Source organism: Meriones unguiculatus, chromosome 8, assembly GCF_030254825.1.
Source record: "Meriones unguiculatus strain TT.TT164.6M chromosome 8, Bangor_MerUng_6.1, whole genome shotgun sequence".
NCBI classification, from domain to species: Eukaryota; Metazoa; Chordata; class Mammalia; order Rodentia; family Muridae; genus Meriones; species Meriones unguiculatus.
This window is the reverse complement of record NC_083356.1, coordinates 17,086,993-17,107,598: the sequence shown is the minus strand read 5'-3', so window position 1 is coordinate 17,107,598 and position 20,606 is coordinate 17,086,993. Positions and strand designations below refer to the sequence as shown.

General features: G+C 37.2%; 1 protein-coding gene across 2 annotated transcripts in view; it reads right to left on the bottom strand.

Annotated features, from left to right (window-relative positions):
* Positions 1 to 20,606, bottom strand: part of Smc1b (structural maintenance of chromosomes 1B) — a 58,603-nt gene that overhangs the window by 13,646 nt on the left and 24,351 nt on the right. For both annotated transcript variants that reach the window (XM_021630892.1, XM_060390549.1), the window contains exons 13-18: positions 13,071 to 13,208; positions 12,516 to 12,632; positions 11,699 to 11,805; positions 8,161 to 8,302; positions 6,926 to 7,071; positions 5,569 to 5,722 (exon numbers count right to left, since the gene is read on the bottom strand). In XM_021630892.1, coding sequence (XP_021486567.1) covers positions 5,569 to 5,722; positions 6,926 to 7,071; positions 8,161 to 8,302; positions 11,699 to 11,805; positions 12,516 to 12,632; positions 13,071 to 13,208 — 804 coding nt within the window. The remainder of the gene's footprint in view (positions 1 to 5,568; positions 5,723 to 6,925; positions 7,072 to 8,160; positions 8,303 to 11,698; positions 11,806 to 12,515; positions 12,633 to 13,070; positions 13,209 to 20,606) is intronic.

The window sequence follows — 20,606 nt, the reverse complement described above, 5'->3', positions numbered from 1 at the left end:
TTTTCTCCTTTTTTCATGTTAGAATGGATCAATATCTAATATACATTTTTTTCAAAAAAACAAAACAAAACAAAACAAAAAAAACAAGAGCAAATTACTGTTTATTCAGCTATTAGCTGTTGGTGTAAAACAATTGGTGTTTGGTTGATGAAAACTGAAACTTAAAATGGAAAAAGACTTATTTATCCCTTAGGTTTCTTAGCAGTAAGTTTATACTTTAAATAATATGTGTTAAAACAGCTCAAATGAAAGTTAAAGCTAAATACTAAATGCATTGCCGAGGCTATACATCTCAAGAATGGGACTCCATTGCATGTAAGGCCTGACATTTGTCTAAGTTTGGCTTATTTTGCTTAATGTCATGATCTCAAGTTCTACTTTCCTTCAAATGATGTCATTCTTTACATTTGTGCATACACACTTTTTTAACCACTCATCTGTTAATTGCAATCTAGGCTAGCTCCATGTGTTGGCTATTGTAAGCAGTACTACAATAAACATAAATGTGTAAGTGTATTTTTGGTATGCAGATTCCTCTGGGCATATAAAGAATAGTGTAGCTCTTAATCATATGGTAGGGATTTAAAAAAAACTTTTTTGAGGAACATGCATACAGATTTTCACAGTGGGTACACTATTTTCATATTTCCACTAGCATTGTATAAAGTGATTCTTTTTTTCCCCCATCCTCATCAGTTGTTGCCATGTGTTTTCCTGATGGTAGCAATTTTGATCTGTCAATTCCTGCTGTTAATTCTTGAGTTGTTGGAATCTTTTTCATTAAGTACTTGCCTCTACCTATATTATAGAGGCTTCTGTTCTCCCTAGCAGTTTCAAGTGTCACATTCAATTATTTGATATATTTTGAATTTATTTTCATATAGCAATAGAAAAGGTGTTTCATTCTTCTACATGAGACATATAATTTTCCCAGTGCCCTTTGCTGAATATGTCTTTTTTCCAATATGTGACTTTAGCTTTTTAAAGAAAATCAGGCTGCTAAAAGTGTACATTAAAGTATATGAAAACCAATGTATACTTTTTTCTGGATCTTCTGTTTTATTCCATTGGTTTGTGTGTCTTTTCCATGTTAGTACCATACTGTTTTATTACGGTTCTGTCATGTAATCTGAGATCAGGTATGGTGATACTCCTAGCACTGCCTTTTCTGCTCACTATGTTTTTGCTGTTCAGAGTTTTTTGTGCTTCCATATGAATTTTAGTATTTTTTTCTAGTTCTATGAGGAATGTCACTGGCATTTTTATAGGAATTGCATTGAATATGTACTGCTTTCAGTATGATGGCTGTATCCAAAATATTCTGTTGACCTTTGAGTATGAGAGGTCATATCCTCAACTATGTTTTTCAATTTCTTCAGAATTTTAAAGTTTTCATTGTAGAAGTTTCCCATCTTTTGGTTAGGTTATATTTTTGAAGCTATTGTGAATACATTTTTCCTTCTTAGCAAGTTTATTATTGATATGTATAAAAGTTTCACTGAATAGTTTTTTTCTGTGCTTTTAGTTTTTAATCTCAGCTCCTTCTGCATCATTCTGTTTTTACTGGTATTATTTATTCATTTAATAATAACTGCACAACTATAGGAAAACCATCATGACCATTCAGACATGTTATAGTTTTTTTCTACTAGAAATAACTGGCAAGCAATTTTAACTATTAACTAACTTTATTGTAATACTTATAGAGTCGCACAACTAGATTAAGGTAGCCACTCAAATACTTGCCAGACCCAAACACTGTCTATCTTGGTGAATTTCTGTAGTTTGAATGGCCATTCTGAAGCCATGGAGATTTGCTTAGAATTTTTTTTCCAGGGTTGGGGGTGTTTGAGACAGAGTTTCTTCATGTGTCTCTAGCTATCTTGGAACTTGCTCTGTAGATCAGGGTGGCCTTGAACTCAGAGATCTGACTGCTTTTGCCTCCCAAGTGCGGCAATTAAAAGCATCCACACGAGTTTCACTATCAATTGTATTTTTATACACTTATCCACCACAAAAAAGAAAGAGTTGAAACTAGGAAAACAATTAGCTTTATATCCTTTCTCATTTGTCCTTTTGCCTGCATTCTACTCTTTCTTATCACATAATACTACCCTACTACCCAAGAATGGAGTTGTGAGAAAATTCCAAGAAAACAAGAGTCTTGTGACCTCAGTTTCTTCAAAATAGATTGGAATGTGTTTTCATGCTCCTCCCAGATGTATTGATAGGAGTGAGTTTACTTCAGCTGTTGTTATTCACATCCTTATATGGAAAAACATGTTTCTGCCACATGTGACTTGTCCTTTTGATTGTACGCTTTACTGAGGTGACTCTTCTTAACCCTCAGAGTATAAACTCTCTGACGCTTTGAATAGAGTTGGCTACTGCAGACTGTAATCTATCTCATTCTTAAGTCTCACCTTCCCAGGTTCACACCTCCAACTAGAGAGGTAGACACCACCCTTTCTTTGTTTCCTTTTTTTCTGTTTTTTTTTTTTTTTTTTCCTTTTTTTATATGTGTGTTTTCAAGACAGGGTTTCTCTGTGTAGCCATGGCTGTCCTGGACTCACTTTGTAGACCAGAGATCCACCTGCCTCTGCTTGAGTGCTGGGATTACAGGCATGCGTCACTGGGCCTGGCTTCACTATTTTTCTTTCTTGAGACAGGCTTTCACTATGTAACTCTGGGTTGGCTGGAACTCACTATGTAGACCAAGGTGATCACAAACTCAGTGGTCCCCCTGCCTTTGTCTCCTGAGTGCTGGGACTAAAGGTGTCTGCTATATCACACCCTGCTCTTGGGTCTCCTTTCTAAATGTTATACTGTAGTGATACACTTTCATTGGTTACATATGTGTGCATATGTACATATATACATTATAGGCCAGAAAAGATCTATATATAAAGAAGAAAAAGTGGCTTTTTCCTGACTTTGAATCACTTTCTTTTCAAAACCTGGTGAGTGTTAAACACTTTGTTGAGAGTAAGGCTGCGGACATGAGCACTGGACCTTTAGAATTCTCAGTCCTATTACTAGTAAACCTCATGGAAGAGGCAGCTCCGACGGGAAGGCATCCATAACTTCAAGCTTGGCGCTCTCAGACTTGTTATTCTCATGTGGTGGACTCAGCTTCTTGCCATCAAAAGCAGGTCTATCAACCACTGTACTTTTTTCCTTTTAAAATTTATTAGATTTTGTGATTGTTTGCATGAGAATGGCTCCCACTGGGTCATAGAGTTGAATACTTGATTCAACAGGGAATGGCATGATTTGAAAGGATTAGGTGGTGAGGCCTTGCTGGGGTAGGCGTGGCTTTGTTGGAAGGAAGTGTGTCACTGGGGGTAGGCTCCGAGGTTTCAAAAAGCCCATTCTAGGTCTAGAGATTCTCTCTTCCTGCTGCCTGTGGATCTGGATGTAGAACTCTCAGCTACTTCTACAGCACCGTGTCTGCCTGCATGTTGCCATGTTCCATGCTATGGTGACAACAGACTAAACCTCTGAAACTGTAAGCCAGTCTCCATTAAATGTTTTCCTTCATAAGAGTTGTAGTGATTATGGTGTCTCTTCACAGAAACAGAACAATGACTAGGACAGATTTATTCATTTTATTTTCCATGTAAATGTTTTGACTACATGTATGTATGTGTACCATGTGCATACTTGGTACCTGTGGATGTTAGAAGAAAGCAATGTATCCCCTAGAACTGGAGTTACAGATGGGAATTGACTTCTCCTCAAGAGTAGCAAGCGCTCTTTACTGCTGAGCCTTCTCTCCAGTCCTCCACTGTACTTCTCATTGCCTTGAGTTAAAGCTCTTACCACCCGAACTTTCTGGTATGTTAGCATCTAGTCCTCCATTCCAAAATGCTTCCTTGGCTGTCTCCCACTGTGGAGGCTGTGGGATGTTGACTCCAGACTCCTTTACTCCTGTTCTTGTTTTCAGGCCCCCAAAGTAGCTCAGTCTTAAACATTAAGTTCCTTCTCAAGATGGCACTGAGCCAAAATCCTTTGAGACATGTGAAGTGACAAAATAGACTTACTTTCTTTTGTTATCCCAGCATGCTTTAGAGGTATCAATATCTCACCACAATCCCCAATAAGAGTCTAAGTTTCAAGGCTCTTGGGTTTGTCCTGGGCTAGACTGCCAGTTTCTCTTCACCAGAGTTGCTTCTATTCCCCGTTCTCCATCATGGAGTCATGGCAGGGACTGCATGCTGTTTGACCCTTTTTGTTGTGGTACGCTTTTGGTTTTCTGTTTGTTTCATTTGCATTTTCTATCTGATGGTCTTAAAGTATTTCTCTTGGGAATAACTTATTCTGTTATTAATTTCTTCTTTCTTAGTACATATATTTTATACCTTTTGTAATTTTTTTTTCAGGGTACCTGGAAATTTTCTTTCTTCTTTTTTTCCTCTTTGTCTTCTTTTTTGAGGAGGGTTCAGATTTTATTTACTTATTTTACGTACATGAGTGCTCTATTTTCATGCACACCAGAAGAAGGAATCAGGTTCCATTACAAATTTATGAGTCACCATGTGGTTGCTGGGAGCTGAACTCAGGACCTCTGGAAGAGCAGCCAGTGCTCTTAACCGCTAAGCCATCTCACCAGCCCCTTATAAAGCCATCTTTAAGCTCAGAGTACTTTAACTTTGTTCAATCTGTTAGTAAGCCCATCTAAAGTATTTATTTCTGTTAGTATTTCTTTTTAGTTCTGGTTAAAATTCTCATTCTCTTTTTCTTGACTATCCAGCAGTAGAGTTATTAGCTTATTAATAATCATATTTGTCTTAAATTTCTATCCTGAAAATACCAACAGCCCCAGCCATTTCTTAGTTTAAATCTGATGTTAGTTCTGATACATTTCCTGATAGTCAGATGTGCAACAAAAGGAGCTACGGTAAATAGCCCCTCAGTGCTGTGGTAGGGAGGTGTAGAAACTGAGAAACACCTATAGTCCAGCGACTAGGTGCCAATATTTAGCAAGTTTCTGTCCCTGGACTGTGAACTTCACAAGCTTCTTAGTAAATTTTTCTCCCTTAGGTGGGACAGGACAGTAAGAGGCTTGAAGTGGAGAACTGCTAATACCAGGTCAGTTAAGCCCTGCTGACCTCAGAAGATGAGGTTCTGGTAAAGTATTTCTCCAGGCGGCAGCAAACCCTGTTAAGTAAGAACCTGCCATCACTTCAGAAGGTTACAACATACAAAAAGTGCAAGATCCTGAGATTGACACTCCCTAGAGTTTTCATATATATATATATATATATATATATTAAGCTCCTTTTTTTTTTTTTTTAACTCTTGACCTTCCTCTCAACCTTCCAATCTCTCAAGTACTAGGCCAATACAGGTTTATATCACTGTGACCAACTTAGAAACCTTACTTTTCTTTTCAGGTAATGATTCAATATTAATTCAGCAGCTTAACATTTTAATATGTCTTAAAATACCTTGACACAAACATTTTTCCCTTTTCCTTTCCTAGAAGCTAAAAAAGCCATAGCACGAGCAGTGAAAGACATCAGCTAGGTCTGCATAACTGCACATATTATATTATTGGCTAGATACCTCCACTTCAATGATATCCTCCAATGACCCCAGCACAAGGCTTATCTCAATGTTTTGAACTTTGCAATCCAGCAGCAAGTTATGCTTCTCTAGTAGTTTCTGCTCCAAAGAACCCTGAACGATTACAACTTCCTTCTGTAATTTTCCCACTTCCCTGTAAATACATATATGAAAAGTGACTTTATTCATTTGGTAGTCATACCAAAGAACATGTTATATTATAAACTTTCATGAAAAAGTTACTTTCCTAGGAGAGATCCAAGCGGAAGTCCCTGATTTACACATTATCAGTCCCGAGAAAGACCATCAATGGTTAATGTATGCATTTGATACAAGGGAACATTTTTCATAGACATTTCCTTAATGTCTATGAAAGAACATTTAATGAAGGAAAGACTGCTTTCCTTCAATTACTTAATTTTTTGAGACAAGGTTTTGCTATTTAACCCTAGTTGACCTCCAACTTTGGACTCTACTGCTTCCACCTTCTCAGTGCTGAGATTACAGGTGTGTGGCACCATACCTATCCCCAAATACTTTGTTAAATCTGCATTTTCAACCTGCATTTCCTCTGCAGATAGGCTGTATATTTTAGAAGCTTAAACTAGAAGAATGTCTTAGCAGACAGATAATAGATAAATTACTGCATCCCTGACAATCTGGTTTCCACCACCCATGGAATGCCTTATCTGAAAGTGGGGTATGAGGGTTAACACTAAGCCAACAAGGACCTTTAAACAGATAAAGGACAAAAAGGAAAAAAAAATGAAGGAAGGAAGAGATCAAGATACAATGGAAGTTGGAAGAAGATAGATGTTTTTCAAGAATGTAAAGAGAAGCAGAAATGATCCTGTTTAAACTAAATACAAGAGTTGAATCTGAAAGCACTGAAGGTCTCTAGATAGTGAGGAAAATTATGACAAGCCAAGGGTTGAGCAAAGGAAAGTGTACATGGTCTGGTCAAACACAGGAAAACATGTCATTCTGACAAAAATCAGCTGTTTCAAGACATTGTCATCATCACGATGGCACATAAACTTGTTATGTACCAGATAATGCTGTAAGTGCAAAGACATAGACAAGAGGGGATCCCTGGATGACAGGAAAATAGCACTATCAAAAGAGATTTAGGGTAAAGGACTACACATGGGTTCATGTTTCAGCCACCAAAAGGAGCTTTGCTATAAACAACTAATCACCTATCATGGTTTTCTCCAAATTAGAACATTTTGAAGATGCTACATGGGATCAAAGGCAACAAAGGGTAAACATTCAGACAAGTTTAGATAATAAATATCAAGTTGTAAGTATAAGTTTAAATTATTAGCCAGGTTTTTCAAACTGAATTATTAATTACCTATCAACAGCCAAAAACTTCTTGCGTTCTTCTTCAATTTGAGTATGAATTTTCTCAATGTTGGAACTCTGAGTGGCAAATATTTCCCTAACTTGCTCTTGCTTCAGCATGAGTTCATCCACAATTTTCAGACACTCTTCTTCAGTCTGAAGAGAGAGAATTTGTGTGTGTGTGTATATATATATATATATATATATAAAATATACTTACAACTATATATTATATATAATGCATATATATTACATAATGTATATAGTAGTTGTGTGTATGCACATAATATATGTTTTATATTAATACAAACAAGTTTTGCCATTATCTGTAAGAACACCTACTCACCCTAAGAGAAACACCCTCATCTCGTATGCTGCTGTTACAAATTATGACCATATTTTATTCTATAGATTTTGGAAGCTGGTAATCATTCCCTGCCTTTGTCGTTCATTTTGAATCCACTCTTTAACCTGCTGCCACCTGATTTGTGTTCCATTCGTCCAGTGGAAGTGCTCATGAGACTATAAAATGCTAGCCTATCTTAACAGTTTTTATCACTTCCTCCTTCCCACAGTGCTGGGCTTCTGTACTGCCTCCTCTTTTGGTTTTCCTCCTAAAATTTCTGAGTTTTCTAGAATCCCAACTGTTTCTCCATTGGACCATGCTCTCCATCTTCCTTAGTCTGAGCCCTTGTTATTGGTTTTAATTTACCCTACAAACTCCTGCCATGCATGGAACTTACGAGCCTTCACCAGAATTTTGAGTTTGAGACAAGCCTGGATACACAGTGAAATTGCCTATGAAAACAGAGCAAAGGAGAACTCAACCAGCAATTCTTTTTTTTGGGGGGTGGGGGGAGTTTCAAGACAGGGTTTCTCCCTGTAGCCTTGGCTGTTCTGGACTCACTTTGTAGACCATGCTGGCCTCAAACTCACAGAGATCTGCCTGTCTCTGTCTCTTCGAGTGCTGAGATAACAGGTGTGCACCAGTAAACCAATAATTCTTAAGTTTGTAGTTCCAGTCTAGAATTCTCCCATCATTTACATGCGTGAGTCACCTCCAGCATCTCTGTCTTATTCCCAATTAAGATCCAATAACTAATCAGTACTGTTAGTTTTGCTTTAATATTTCTGGAATATGTAGCTCCAATCCCAATGAGACACCATTAGGTGCTCAAAAACCTGCCACTCAATGAAAGGCATAACTTCAACAAACTTGAACTTCAGCCACCCATAACAAATTACCTTCTTTAGGTTATCAATGTCTTCTCTGCCTTTCTGGATAGTCGTTTTTAATATGTCGATCTTATTCAGTTTCTTCTTAAGCTGATTTCGACTATATTCAAGCTGAATATTAAGCCGAGTTTTTTGTTTTTCAAACTCTAATCTAGTATAATAAAGTCAAGCATTGTAAGTGGTAAGAAAAGTGCACTGATTCTTTTAACTTTTTTTTAATGTGTATCACACTTGTGCAGATGTCCCCTGAGGCTACAGGTCATCATATCCCTTGAAACTGGAGTTATAGGTGATTGTGAGCTACCTGATGTGGGAGCTGGAAATAAACCTGGATCCTCTCTCCAGGAGCAGTCAGGGCTCCTAACTACAGAGCCATCTCTCCAGCCCCTTTTACTTTTTTCTTATAGGAAATTTCAAACACAAAAGTAGAATGAATGCTATAATAAACCTTATACAACTCACCCAATTAATAATTATCAATTCATGTTGACTCTTATTTCATCTACAGTACCATTCACAGTTTCTGTATTATCTGAAGCAAATACCAGATACTAGGTAATTTCATCAGGAATGTTTTATGAAAGTGACTGTTAAGTATAACCATAAACTACTATATCCTAAAAATATCCTTAAAATAGCACTGTCATTGCCAAATTTTCTGATATTCTATTAAAAACCAGGCTTTTTGCTTCAGGTTGTGCATATTATATTTGACTTTTTTTTAAATTTCTTCTTTTCCCCGTTGTTTGAGACACAGTTTCTTTGTATAGTCCTAACTGTCCTGGAACTAGTTTAGCATACCAGGCTGGCCTCTAATTCAGAGATTTACCTGTCTCTGCCTCCCTAGTACTGCTGGGGTTAAAGGCATGTACTACCACACCCAGCTTTAAAGTATATTTAAAATAACTTTAGGTTTGACAACTTATAAAATACAGAAAGTTCAGGAAAGACAAAAACAACCAAAGTTCGCCTAAGAAACGTACTATAGACTAAATGATGAGTAACTGTATTTATTAAAGACACTGGAAGTAAAAATCTTTCCATAAAATGACGGGTAGTCAAATGGAAAGAAACCAATTCTATACAGTCCCCTTCATTCAGAAGGAAGATAAGAGACTGCACAGCTCAAGTTTAACATTACCCTGATACCAAACACTACAATGATATTAAACTAAACAACACAACTATAGGCTATTATACTTAAAAGAGACACAAAATTCCCAACAGTATTTTTAGCAAATCCAAAAATATTTAAAAAGGATAGTACATCATGACTAAATTGGGCTCATTTTAGGTATGCAAGGCTGTTGGGACATTTGAAAAATCAATACAATTTATTACTGAAACTTAACATACTAATAACTTTAAAAACTCTAATTGTTCAAGGATCTAAATAGTTACCTGAGAAAATATTTTTAAAAAATCAACACTCACATACAGTGAGAATTTCCATGAAGAATTCTTCAATTTGACAGAAGTATCTTAAAGTTTATACACATTACTCTAGAAGTCTGAATGCTTTGCCCTTAAGACTTACACTACTTATATTTAATATTACGAAGCTAGTGGAACAGATAAGAAAAAGAAATAAGAAAAAATACCAACTAGTCAGGAAGAAACAAAACTTTTTATTTACTGAAAATATGACTCTCTATGTAGAAACCCTAAAAAATTTATCAAAAGGTAAAAGAACTAATGAGTTTAGCCAGTTTCAGGATATACAAGGTAAGTTTAAGAAAAAACTAATTGTATTTCATTTAAAATTATAATTTATGATGTGTGTGTGTGTCTTCGGTGCCTGTAGAAGTCAAAAGAGGCCATCATATTCCCTAGAACTGGAGTTACAGACTGTTGTGAGCCACCATATAAATGCTGGGAACTTAACCCAGGTCTTCTTCAAGAGCAACAAATGCTTTAACTGCTGAGTCATCATTCTCCAGTCACTCCTCAGCTTTTTTCTTTTTTTTTTTAAGATAGCACCCACCATGCCCAGATAAGGTTCTACTTAAAGTTTTTAAATGGAAAACAAAAAACAAACAAACAAAACAAAACAAACCCCTAAAATGTATGGGTGTTTTACATGCATGTATGTGCACTACAAGCATGCAGTGTCTGTGCAGGCCAAAAGACAACATTCCTAGGAGGTAGACATAAGCCACCATATACCTGGGCTCTTAACCACTGAACTATATCTCCAGCCCTTATTTTTATTTTTATTTTTTGTTTGAGACAGGGTTTCTCTGTATAGCTTTGGGTGTCCTGGAACTAGTTATGTAGAGCAGGCTGGCCTCAAACTCAAAGAGATCCACTTGCCTCTACCTCCTGAGTACTGCAATTAAAGGCATATGCCACCACTACCTGACTTAATTTTTAATTTTTACTTATGCGTGATTTTCTGTGTGTATATGGCACATGCATATGGATGCTCACAGGGGCCAGAGGAAGGTGTGAATGCCCTGGAGCTGAAGTTACAGACAGCTGTAAGCCCTCTAACACCATTGCTGGAAACTAAACATCAGTCCTCAGCAGAAACAACCAGTACAGTGCCCTTAAACTTTGAGTGATTTCTCCAGCCCCAAGTGATTATTTTTAAAATTTGCTTATGACATAGTCTATTATTTTTTTTTACATTAAGATTTTTGATTCAAACTGAATATAAATAAGTCTAAGGAATGAAAATGGGATTAAGTTTTTTTTTTAAATCACATCTATCTCAATGTGATTTATTTAAAAAATGTAAAATGTAAGTTGTCCACTGACATTAAATATCAAATACAAACCTTGTAAACATATTTCTGAACTCTACTTATGAGCTAGTACCTCAAGGCTTTTTTTAAAATCTGGGAACTAGGGCTAGAGATGCGGCACAGTAGTTAAGAACGATTGCTGTCCTTTAGAAGGCTGAGTTTGGTTCCCAGCACCCACACGGGGTGGCTTCCAACTTTGTTTAATTCTATTTCCAGGAGTTCTAACACTCTTCTGTCTTCAACAGAAAGTCTTACATGTGTGCCTATAACATACATACAGACATTCACATATAAACTTATATCTCTAAAATGAGAGTGTAATATGGGAGCTCTAGTCTCACTTCTCATGACTTTCACATTTTTCTTGTTTACTTCATATGTGAACTTTAGAATTAGCCTATTTAAAATATCATGTCCACATATAGATAGTGTTTAAATGTAGATTAACTTTGGGAGAAATCAACCTCTTTATAAAAAGAACTAATATGGCTTTCCTTTTTGTTGTAGTTTCTATTACGTCTTTGTAAGAAACTGAAGTTTTACTAGCTTCTTCACCCTCTGTAGTAATAGTACTAAATATCAAACACAAACAGTACTGTAAGTGATTGCACTGAATATAAAACCCAAGCAGGGTCTTATGTATGCGAGACAAATGTGATCAACTGCTGTACTACAAGCCCACTATTACTGTTTTTTCTTGAACTGCAATAAAGCCTATCTCAGCATAATTCCTTTAAATTAGGGAATATTTTTCTTTACATATATACCAATATTGTGTACCAATTTTTAAACAAAAATACCTTTTTTGATCATTTTCTTGCTGCTGTTTAACATGTTTGTTTTCAAATTCACGGATATTTTCCACACCAATTTCTTTGCAGAAGTCTTGGAATATGTCATCTTCTACCTTTTAAATAATTTTAAAACAACTGATTTAGTAACCACTTTTAAAAAATACACAAGCAGTGCTAAAATATAATTTTTCATTCTTAGCTTTTCTTGATGTAGGCCAAGAGGTAATTGGAGCATTCAGCCCAGTGCTTTCTCTTCCTTTATCTCCATAAACTATGCTCATTTGTTTTCAAACTTCTTTTTCAGAAAACTATATGAATAAAGCTCATGAGCTGGCTTGGTATTATTCAGTCTGATATAAAGCTGTAGACATTAGCCCTGCCAAAATACAACATTCTACATAAAAAAACAAAACCCTATCTTTTATCTTGGAGAGTGTAAACAACTCAAGGTTAGAACACAGAATTAGGAATAAATTAAAAACTGGCACAATCTCAATCCAAAAAAATATTATTTAGCATCAAATACAATAGTATTTGAATATAAAGTCACGTTAAAAATTTTTGGACATGAATGTGATATGACTGATACAGCAGTAATATACTGTTAATCCCAGTGGATAATCAAAATCATGGGAAACGATCCTTTGTACTGGTTATTTTGATGTTATGCTCTGTTCTGAGCATGAGCAAATAACAGCATCCTAAGAATGATTTCCCAAGCTTGTCTTGCATCCATAGTCATGTGTACACAGCCAAGAAGCCCTAACTCTAGTCTAGAACTATATTCAATATGCCATTTAATAACAAGGGCAATATTTATTACCTTATCTATCTTATCTTGAAATTCTTCAATTTTTTGTTGCTGTTTGTTGATTCCTTCACTCAACATAGTACACTGAGAATCAATATTTAGTAATTCACTTTGTAGCTGAGATTGTTCCTAATAAGAAAAAAATTCTGCTTAATAACATACCTATTTTATTTTTATACAGTAAGACTAAAAATATAATAGATGTCTTTTACAATAAATGAATCTTTAGCTACAACAGACTGATATAGTCAAATAACATGATTAAATACTATAAAAATCATCAAGGACTGTAATATGGTCTTCGTTGTTGTTTTTGATAGGGTTTCTCTGTGTAACAGTCCTGGCTGTTCAGGAACTTACTTTGTAGACCAGGCTCGCTTCAAACTAAGACGAGATCCCTGCCTCTGCCTCCCAAGTGCTGGGATTAAAGGCATGAGCCGCCACTGCCCAGCTGCAATATAATCTTAAACACAGGATAAGGTATCTACAGTTACATAGTTATGTAAATATTTTTAAAATTCTGTTCTGATTTAAATTTCCATCAAACTTTCAACAAGTTTACATTACCTGGCAAAATGCAGCAAGGTGTTTCTTTTTAACCATCTCTAGTTCATTTTGTGAATATTTGAGTCGTGTATTGGTTCCTTGTACTAAAGCTTGTATTTGTTTTAGATCTGTTTCCTTGCGAAGTGTCTTCATTAACTCCTAGATAGAGAAATGTCAGAACATTTTACAGTGGAAAGATGCTTTTCTATTCAGTGCTATCATAATAAAGACTCACTATTATATATACAACCATTCAACAATATCTTCCAGTAAAAGGTGTGGGGAATGTAGAGATATCTCAGTGATTAATAGCTCTGGCTACTTTTGTAGAAAACATGAGTTCACTTCCCAGCATCCACATGGTGGCTCATAATCATCTATTAACTCCAGTTCCAGTGAATCCAGTACCCCCTTCTGGCCTTTGTAGGCATCAGACATTCATATGCTACACAGACATATGTTCAGGCATAACACCAGTACACATAAAAAGGGAGGAGGGTGCTAAGTGACTGCTTGGTAATTAAGAGCAATGGATGCTCTTACAGAGGACCATGGTGTTCAATTTCCAGCAACCATAGAGTAACTCATAACTTTACTCCCAAGAGTCCAGTGCCCTCTTCTGGCTTTCATGGGAACTACATACATGGACACATTGAGGCAAAAACATGGTATCACAAAGATCTTTGGGTGTGTAAGTACATTTGTCATTTGCAGTAAGATAGCATACAACTTCCTCAAAAGAAAATAACAAACTTTACAACAAGAAAAGACAGGCATGAAGTAAAAAATGAGGGCTGTCTATTCAGTGCACATCACAAGCCTCTGTGGGTTCATGTGACACATTTGTAGTGCATTTTCTTTGAGGTTGCCGTCTTCATTTTTTTCTGCCTTCACTTATCTTAATAATCAACAAGTAAATGAAGCACTCTATATTCCTTAAAATACATAAATGAATATAGATCTCCCTACTTATTAGTTTCTGAGAATTTGTGTTGGAATGTTGGAATCACATAGATTGTGCTTTTCTGAATCATGCTTCTTTTGGAAATTTAAAATCTTTCCTTTCAATGGCTGCATATTATTCCAGAGTATGACTGTTCCAAAATTATTAAAATATCTTTAGTGGCATCCATTGTTTCTCTAGTATTAGTGTTTTAATTTCACGTAAGATAATTACAGTGATACTGACTGTTCAAAGTTATTGTTTTTAATTAAGTCTGTAAGCAGTGGATAAATGTTCTTTTCCTTACATTTCACCAAGACTATATGTTGAAATGTTAAAGATTTATTAATAAAAACAAGCCAATCTCAATTTGTATACGTTTTTGCCTCTAACCCCCACCCCCATACCTGAGGACCTAACCCAGGGCCTTTCACTTGCTAGGCAAGTCTCTACCACTCAGCTAAATCCCCAACCCCCTCAATTTGTATACTATCATGAGCATGTCTTTGTATTTCGTGACCATGTCTTTGTATTTCGTGAGTGCTCTCTCAGTCACTAACAGGATTCTTTGCCCAAGTGTTTTATCGTAATTCTCTTTCTCATTCACCTCTCTCTGAGTGTGTGTGGGTGTGTACATTCCATATGTGTGCAGTGCCTGTGAAGGCTAGATGTGGACAGCAGATCCCCAGAGCTAGAGTTACAAATGGTTGTAAGCTGCTCAACATGGGTGCTGGGAAACAAATGTGGGTCTTCTGCTATAAAGGAAAGGAATCTTAACTGTTGGGCCATCTTGTATAAGTTCGGGTTCTCTAGAGTAACAACCTACAGAATGAATCTCTCTATATCTAGTGAAAAGAAATTATTAGAATGACTTATAGGTTGTGCTCCAGCTAATCAAACAATGGCTACACACGAATGGAAGGTCCAAGGATCCGGTAGTTGTTCTATGAGGCTGGATATCTCAGCTGATCTTCAGTATACCAAAGAATCCATAAGAGGTAGGCTCTAATGCCCAGTAAAGAAATGGACTTGCCAGTGAGAGTGAGAGCAAGTGGGCAAAGAGCAGAGCTTCTTTCTTCCATCTTTATATAGGCTCCCAGCAGATGTAGCCTAGTTTAGAGGTGGGTGTTCCCATCTCAAAGATTCAGATTAGAAGTGGGTCTTCCCACTTCAAATTCTGCAAAAACCCACCGCATGTGTGCTCTCCCTTTTTGGAAGATGTAGTCAAGTTGACAACTAAGAATAGCCATTACAAGTCCACCCTCTGTCAAATCGACAAACATTATATTTCCTTATGTTATGATTAATTTTCAAATGAAAACAATAACCAGGTCATAATTATGCCTAACATATTAGTATCCCATATATAATCACAAACATAAGAACCCTTCCCCAGCCCTCTAGGCTGCTGCCACATAATTCATCCTGGAACTGTATCTTCAAAATACCATTTCATCTTTCTATCAGGCCAGATGCTTCGGAAAACATGGCAAAACCAGCAGATTCCATGACAGTGGGCCCACTATTGTATTTCCTTGAATGTGAAATGAGTTCCTTGGTCAGAGGCAATACTTTGTGGAATACCATGTCAGTGAATAAGGCATTCTGTAAGTCCAGAGTTTGTGGTTTTGGCAGAAGCAGAATATGCAGGAAGGCAAATCCATAACCAAAATAAATATCTATTCCAGTAAAAACAAAGTTGTCCTTTCTACAGAGGAAGTGATCCAATATAGTAAACCTGTTACCACGTCATGGGCTGGTTACCCTGAGGAATGGTACTATATCTGGGGGTCACTGTTGGTCTCTGCTGTTGGCAGATCTGGCACTCAGCAGGAGACATAGCCAGGCCAATTTGGATAAGAGTTAACCTATGTTGTAGAAGCCATGCAAAACTCCCATCTCTGCCACCATGGCCACTTTGTTCATAGGCCCACTGGACAATGACAGGAATGGCTGGGGAAAGAGGCTGACTCTCCACAGTAATCCTATCTACTTGATTATTGAACTCCTCAGCTGCAGTCAGCTTTTGATGAGAATTTACATGCACAAAGGTATATTCATATCTTTTACCTATTTGGAAAAAAATTATGCCACCAAAAAATTATCATTGTCTCTGCTGACCATTACCAGTCAGGCCATTATTACTTTGTGCTGTCCATTACAATATCTACAATCACATTGTCTTTGGTGATTCAGTACTGTCACCTGGCTCCTGCTACTTCAGGGTCCACTTAAACCCACTGTGTTTAATCCATCCAACTGAGCAGCAGAGACTCAAAACCTACGGTCTGGCAAAAGGAAAAGGGCATCAACAAAGATCCTCAACTGTACTGTTGCCTCTCTCACCATCCTGCATCTTACAGGATTAGTGAAGGGTATGACTTCTGAGTCTTCCCTTTGTCAAAGATTAGGTTTTATGCAATGAACCTACTCTAGGCATTGCAATTTCCCTGAGCCTTAAAATCCCTTCATCAACACTAAGCCAAGGAATATCATGTACCTCCATCTCCTTTTTAGTAAGCCATCTTCTGAAAAAAGTATTTTAGCCTATCATTCAAATAGACTTCTGACCTCCTCACCCCTTCCACTTTTAACCATTCGAGCTTCCATATTAAACCTAGAATTTCTACTCATTGGGCCCATATCAACAAACTTAGCCTAATGCAGTTTTATGTTCCTTTGACCATTATCCCATATCCTTAAAATCCATTCCCACATTAGACTTCTGCTTGAACAAATTAGTAAAATCATTAAGTTGTTTATTAGTGTAGTGCAGTTCTTTATGGACTACACTTTCTACCTCCCCTCTAGGAGCCTGTTTTGCCTTAAGTCTGGTTATAGGTCCAGAGGCAACTATTGGTGGGCTCCAAAGGACATTAATATTGTCTGTCAAAGGCAGAAAAGACAGCATTTCAAAGGGTGGCTGTATAGCTTCTACAGAGAGTGGATCAAAGTTCTCAGCTTCAATAGGGTCCTCCTATACAGCGCCACCCCAAGCTACAGAATCTCATTCTTTACCAATTAATGCCCTTACTTTAACTGACAACACCCTCTGAGGCTGGGACTTGAATTTTTGCTGTAATTCAGCTAACCTTATAATAAAGACTTTGGTTTGATTTTTTTGCAACTTGAGCTCTGTGGCTGATGGAGAGAAGATCCTCTTCAAGGGAACATTTAGAGATCTTTAGGCTGTTAATGCACAGCTGGACCCAGTCAATTTTATCACTAAGTTCATTGTTATCTTTCAATGTTTCCTGAGATGCTAGAACTGGGTTAATTTTATCTCAGAGCTCATTCTTTTCCTTTGTCAATTCATCCAGAGATGTTAGGAACAATAGACCAGCATCATCATTTTCCCTACTGTTCCACAAACTGTATGAAGTTTTGTATACAAAGTCACCAGATCTATTGTCACTCAAAACAGGTTTATCAGATAATCAAATGCATTTGTCTCCTTAATTTTGTAAAATAATTCACACTATGGATTTTTAGTACTCTCCAAGCTCCCAAGAGAGGCTTCAGTAACTAGAGGTGCTGACAAACTGGAAAGCTTATTCGAGGTACTTAAAATAAAATATCCATCCTTTTACTTCTGTTTCTCTAGAACCACTTCCAGTACCAAAATCTGTATTACTCAAGGTTCTCTAGAGAAAGAGAATGTATAGAATGAATATCCATCCATCCATCCATCCATCCATCCATCCATCCATCCATCGGATTTGTTAGAATGATTTACAGGCTGTGGTCCAGCTAATCCAACAATAGCTGCCTATGAATGGAAGGTCCAAGAATCTACTAGTTCATTCCATGAGGCTAGATGTCTCTGATGGTCTTCAGTATATACCAAAATCCTAAAGAAATAAGCTCAATGCTAATAAAAGGATGAACTTGCTGGCAAAGTGAGAGCAAGCTAGAGAAAGTTGGAAAAGATTGACACCGCCTTCTTCCATACCCTTATATAGGCTTCCAGTAGAAGGTGTGGGTCTTTAAAGGGAGAACACCTGTAACTAAGAGCCATAATTCTCCACAGCTGCCACCCAGCCCTGCTCTGAACAAGTTCCCAAAGCCTCTAGGAGCCTGGAGGAGCAGAAAGCTGTACAGGCCTTAAGGGCTAAATAGAAATATCCCATTTCAAAATAAATAAATAAATAAATAAATAAATAAAATAAATAAAGGTTAATCTTGAACAAACTGAGCTGCAGAGGAGCAGCCTCAGATTATGAGATTATCACAATTAGCTTTCCCAGTAGCTGCCAAGTGAATTTAGAGTTCTGGCAGCACTTTGTTCTCTGTAAGAACATCTGGGTAACTTCTGGCCATTAGGAACCTAGCTCTAGGCTCAACAGCAAAAAGTATGAGTTGATCCAGAAAAAGAGTAGCAGAAAGACATCAGGTTATAAAAGAAATTATTGATCCAAAAGGGCTTGTTTTCTTGATTATCTCCTTTGAAGAAAGCAACAGCAAGTTTCATTTATATGAACAGCCCCCCCCCCTGTTTTTAACAGAAAGGGGAAAATGTTGTGGATATAAACATGTTTGTTTTGGTCCCAGGTGTGGGATGTGGGACTGATTCAGATGGCCCACAGCAGTTTATTTGCTTCATGTGGGCTCTGAAAGGAGCTGTTTGCCAGCTGCAGATAGTTTAAATCTGAGGACTCTGGAGAGAGAATAAATGCCAGAGCCCAGAGAGTGTGGAAGTTCCGAGAAAGAACAAAAGGCTGCTGCTGCTTCCCCCCTTCATCTCCTGTTGTTATTACTGCATTGAGACAAGAAGTTGGAGATCTCCTGAAACAAGGATTGGATTGGCTCCAAGGAACTCAAAGACCCTAACCAGCAGGAAGCAGCTTTCCCACTAACCCCTTCTCTTTTCTACCTGGTGTTGGGGTGTTGGAAGGGATTGAGGTGGAGTAGGAAGATAAAAGAAAGGTAAATAAAAGTTTTTAAAAAGTACATCAACAGGTCTTCTTACATCAAAGATTTTGAATTAGAAGTGGATCTTCCCACCTATTTAAACAAAACCCCCTCACAGGTATGCCCCTCCATGTTTGGGTTTTGGTTAATTTCAGATGTAATCAAGTTAACTAAGAATAACCATCACACATCTCTTCGGCCCTGAAGCAATTACTCTTTTACTTAATATTTTAACGAGGTCCAGCTACTGAATTTTATAAAATGCCCTTTCTACATACAAGCATATAACTTTTCTAATTATATCTTGGATTATATTATCCAGTGTGTTCTAATTAGGGTTTCTATTGCTGTGATAATACACTCTGACTGCTGGGAGGTGGTAGTGCATGCCTTTAATCCCAGCACTCAGGAGGCAGAGTCAGCCTGATCTACAGAGAGAATTCCAGGATAGCTAAACCTACACAGAGAAACCTTGTCTCAAACACAGACAAAACCAACAGAACCAACCAACAAACCAAAAATTCCAGGGCTAGAGAGATGGCTCAGAGGTTATGAGCACTGTCTGTTCTTCCAGAGGTTCTGTGTTCAGGTTCCAGCAACCACATGGTGGCTCACAACCATCTATACTGAGATCTTATGCCCAATTCTAGCATGCAGGTATACATGCAGATAGAGCACTCATACATAAATAAATAAAATCTTAAACAAACAACCACCACGAACAACTTGAGTACAGAGGGTTTATTTTATTTTAAACTTCTAGGTAATTGTCCATCATTGTGGTAAATCGGGGCAGGAACTCAATCGAGGCAGCAACCTGAAGGCAGTAATGGATGCAGAGGCCATGGAAGAATGCTACCTATTGGCTTGCTCCTCGTGGTTTGCTGAACTTGCTTGTGTGTAGTACCCAATACCAACCATTCAGGGGTGGCACTGCTCACAATGAATTCAGCTCTCCCATATCAATTATCAATTAAGAAAATAACACCACATACCAATATGGTAAGAGCATTTTCTCAAGTGAGGCTTCCTCTTCCGAACAACTCTAGCTTATGTCAGTCTGACATAAAAACCAGTCAGCAAAGTGTGGTATCAAAAAATCCCATATTTTTAGAGCAAATTTTATATAGTCATACATATACTCTTACTATATTGATGAAGAGTCTATACTGACATTTTATTTATGCTTGGAGCTGGAGAAATGACTCAGAGGTTAAGAGCACTGGCTTATATTGCTGAGGATCTGGGTTCCATTCCCAGTACCAACATGGTGGCTCACAACCTTCTGGAGGAGAATCCAATGCCCTGTTATAGCCTCTGTAGGAACCCCTGCATACATATATATATATATATATATATACACATACATAAACATACACTCATATATACATGTTATATGTACAAACACACAAATAAATAATAAAATCTTTTAATAAAATTTTTTTGAGACACAGTCTCAATATGTAACTCTGGCTGTCCTAAGACTCACTATGTAGATCAGGCTGGCCTGAACTCACAAAGACCCCCTGTCTTGCCCTCTAGAATGCTGAGATTAAAGGTATGTGTCACCATGCTAGTCAAAATGAATCTTTTCAAAAATGTAAAGAAATTATGTACAACATATATGGGTAAGTACTAATTTAGTTACTATATAAATAACTTAAATAGGTAATAATACCTAATACAAAAATGTGTGCAGAGAG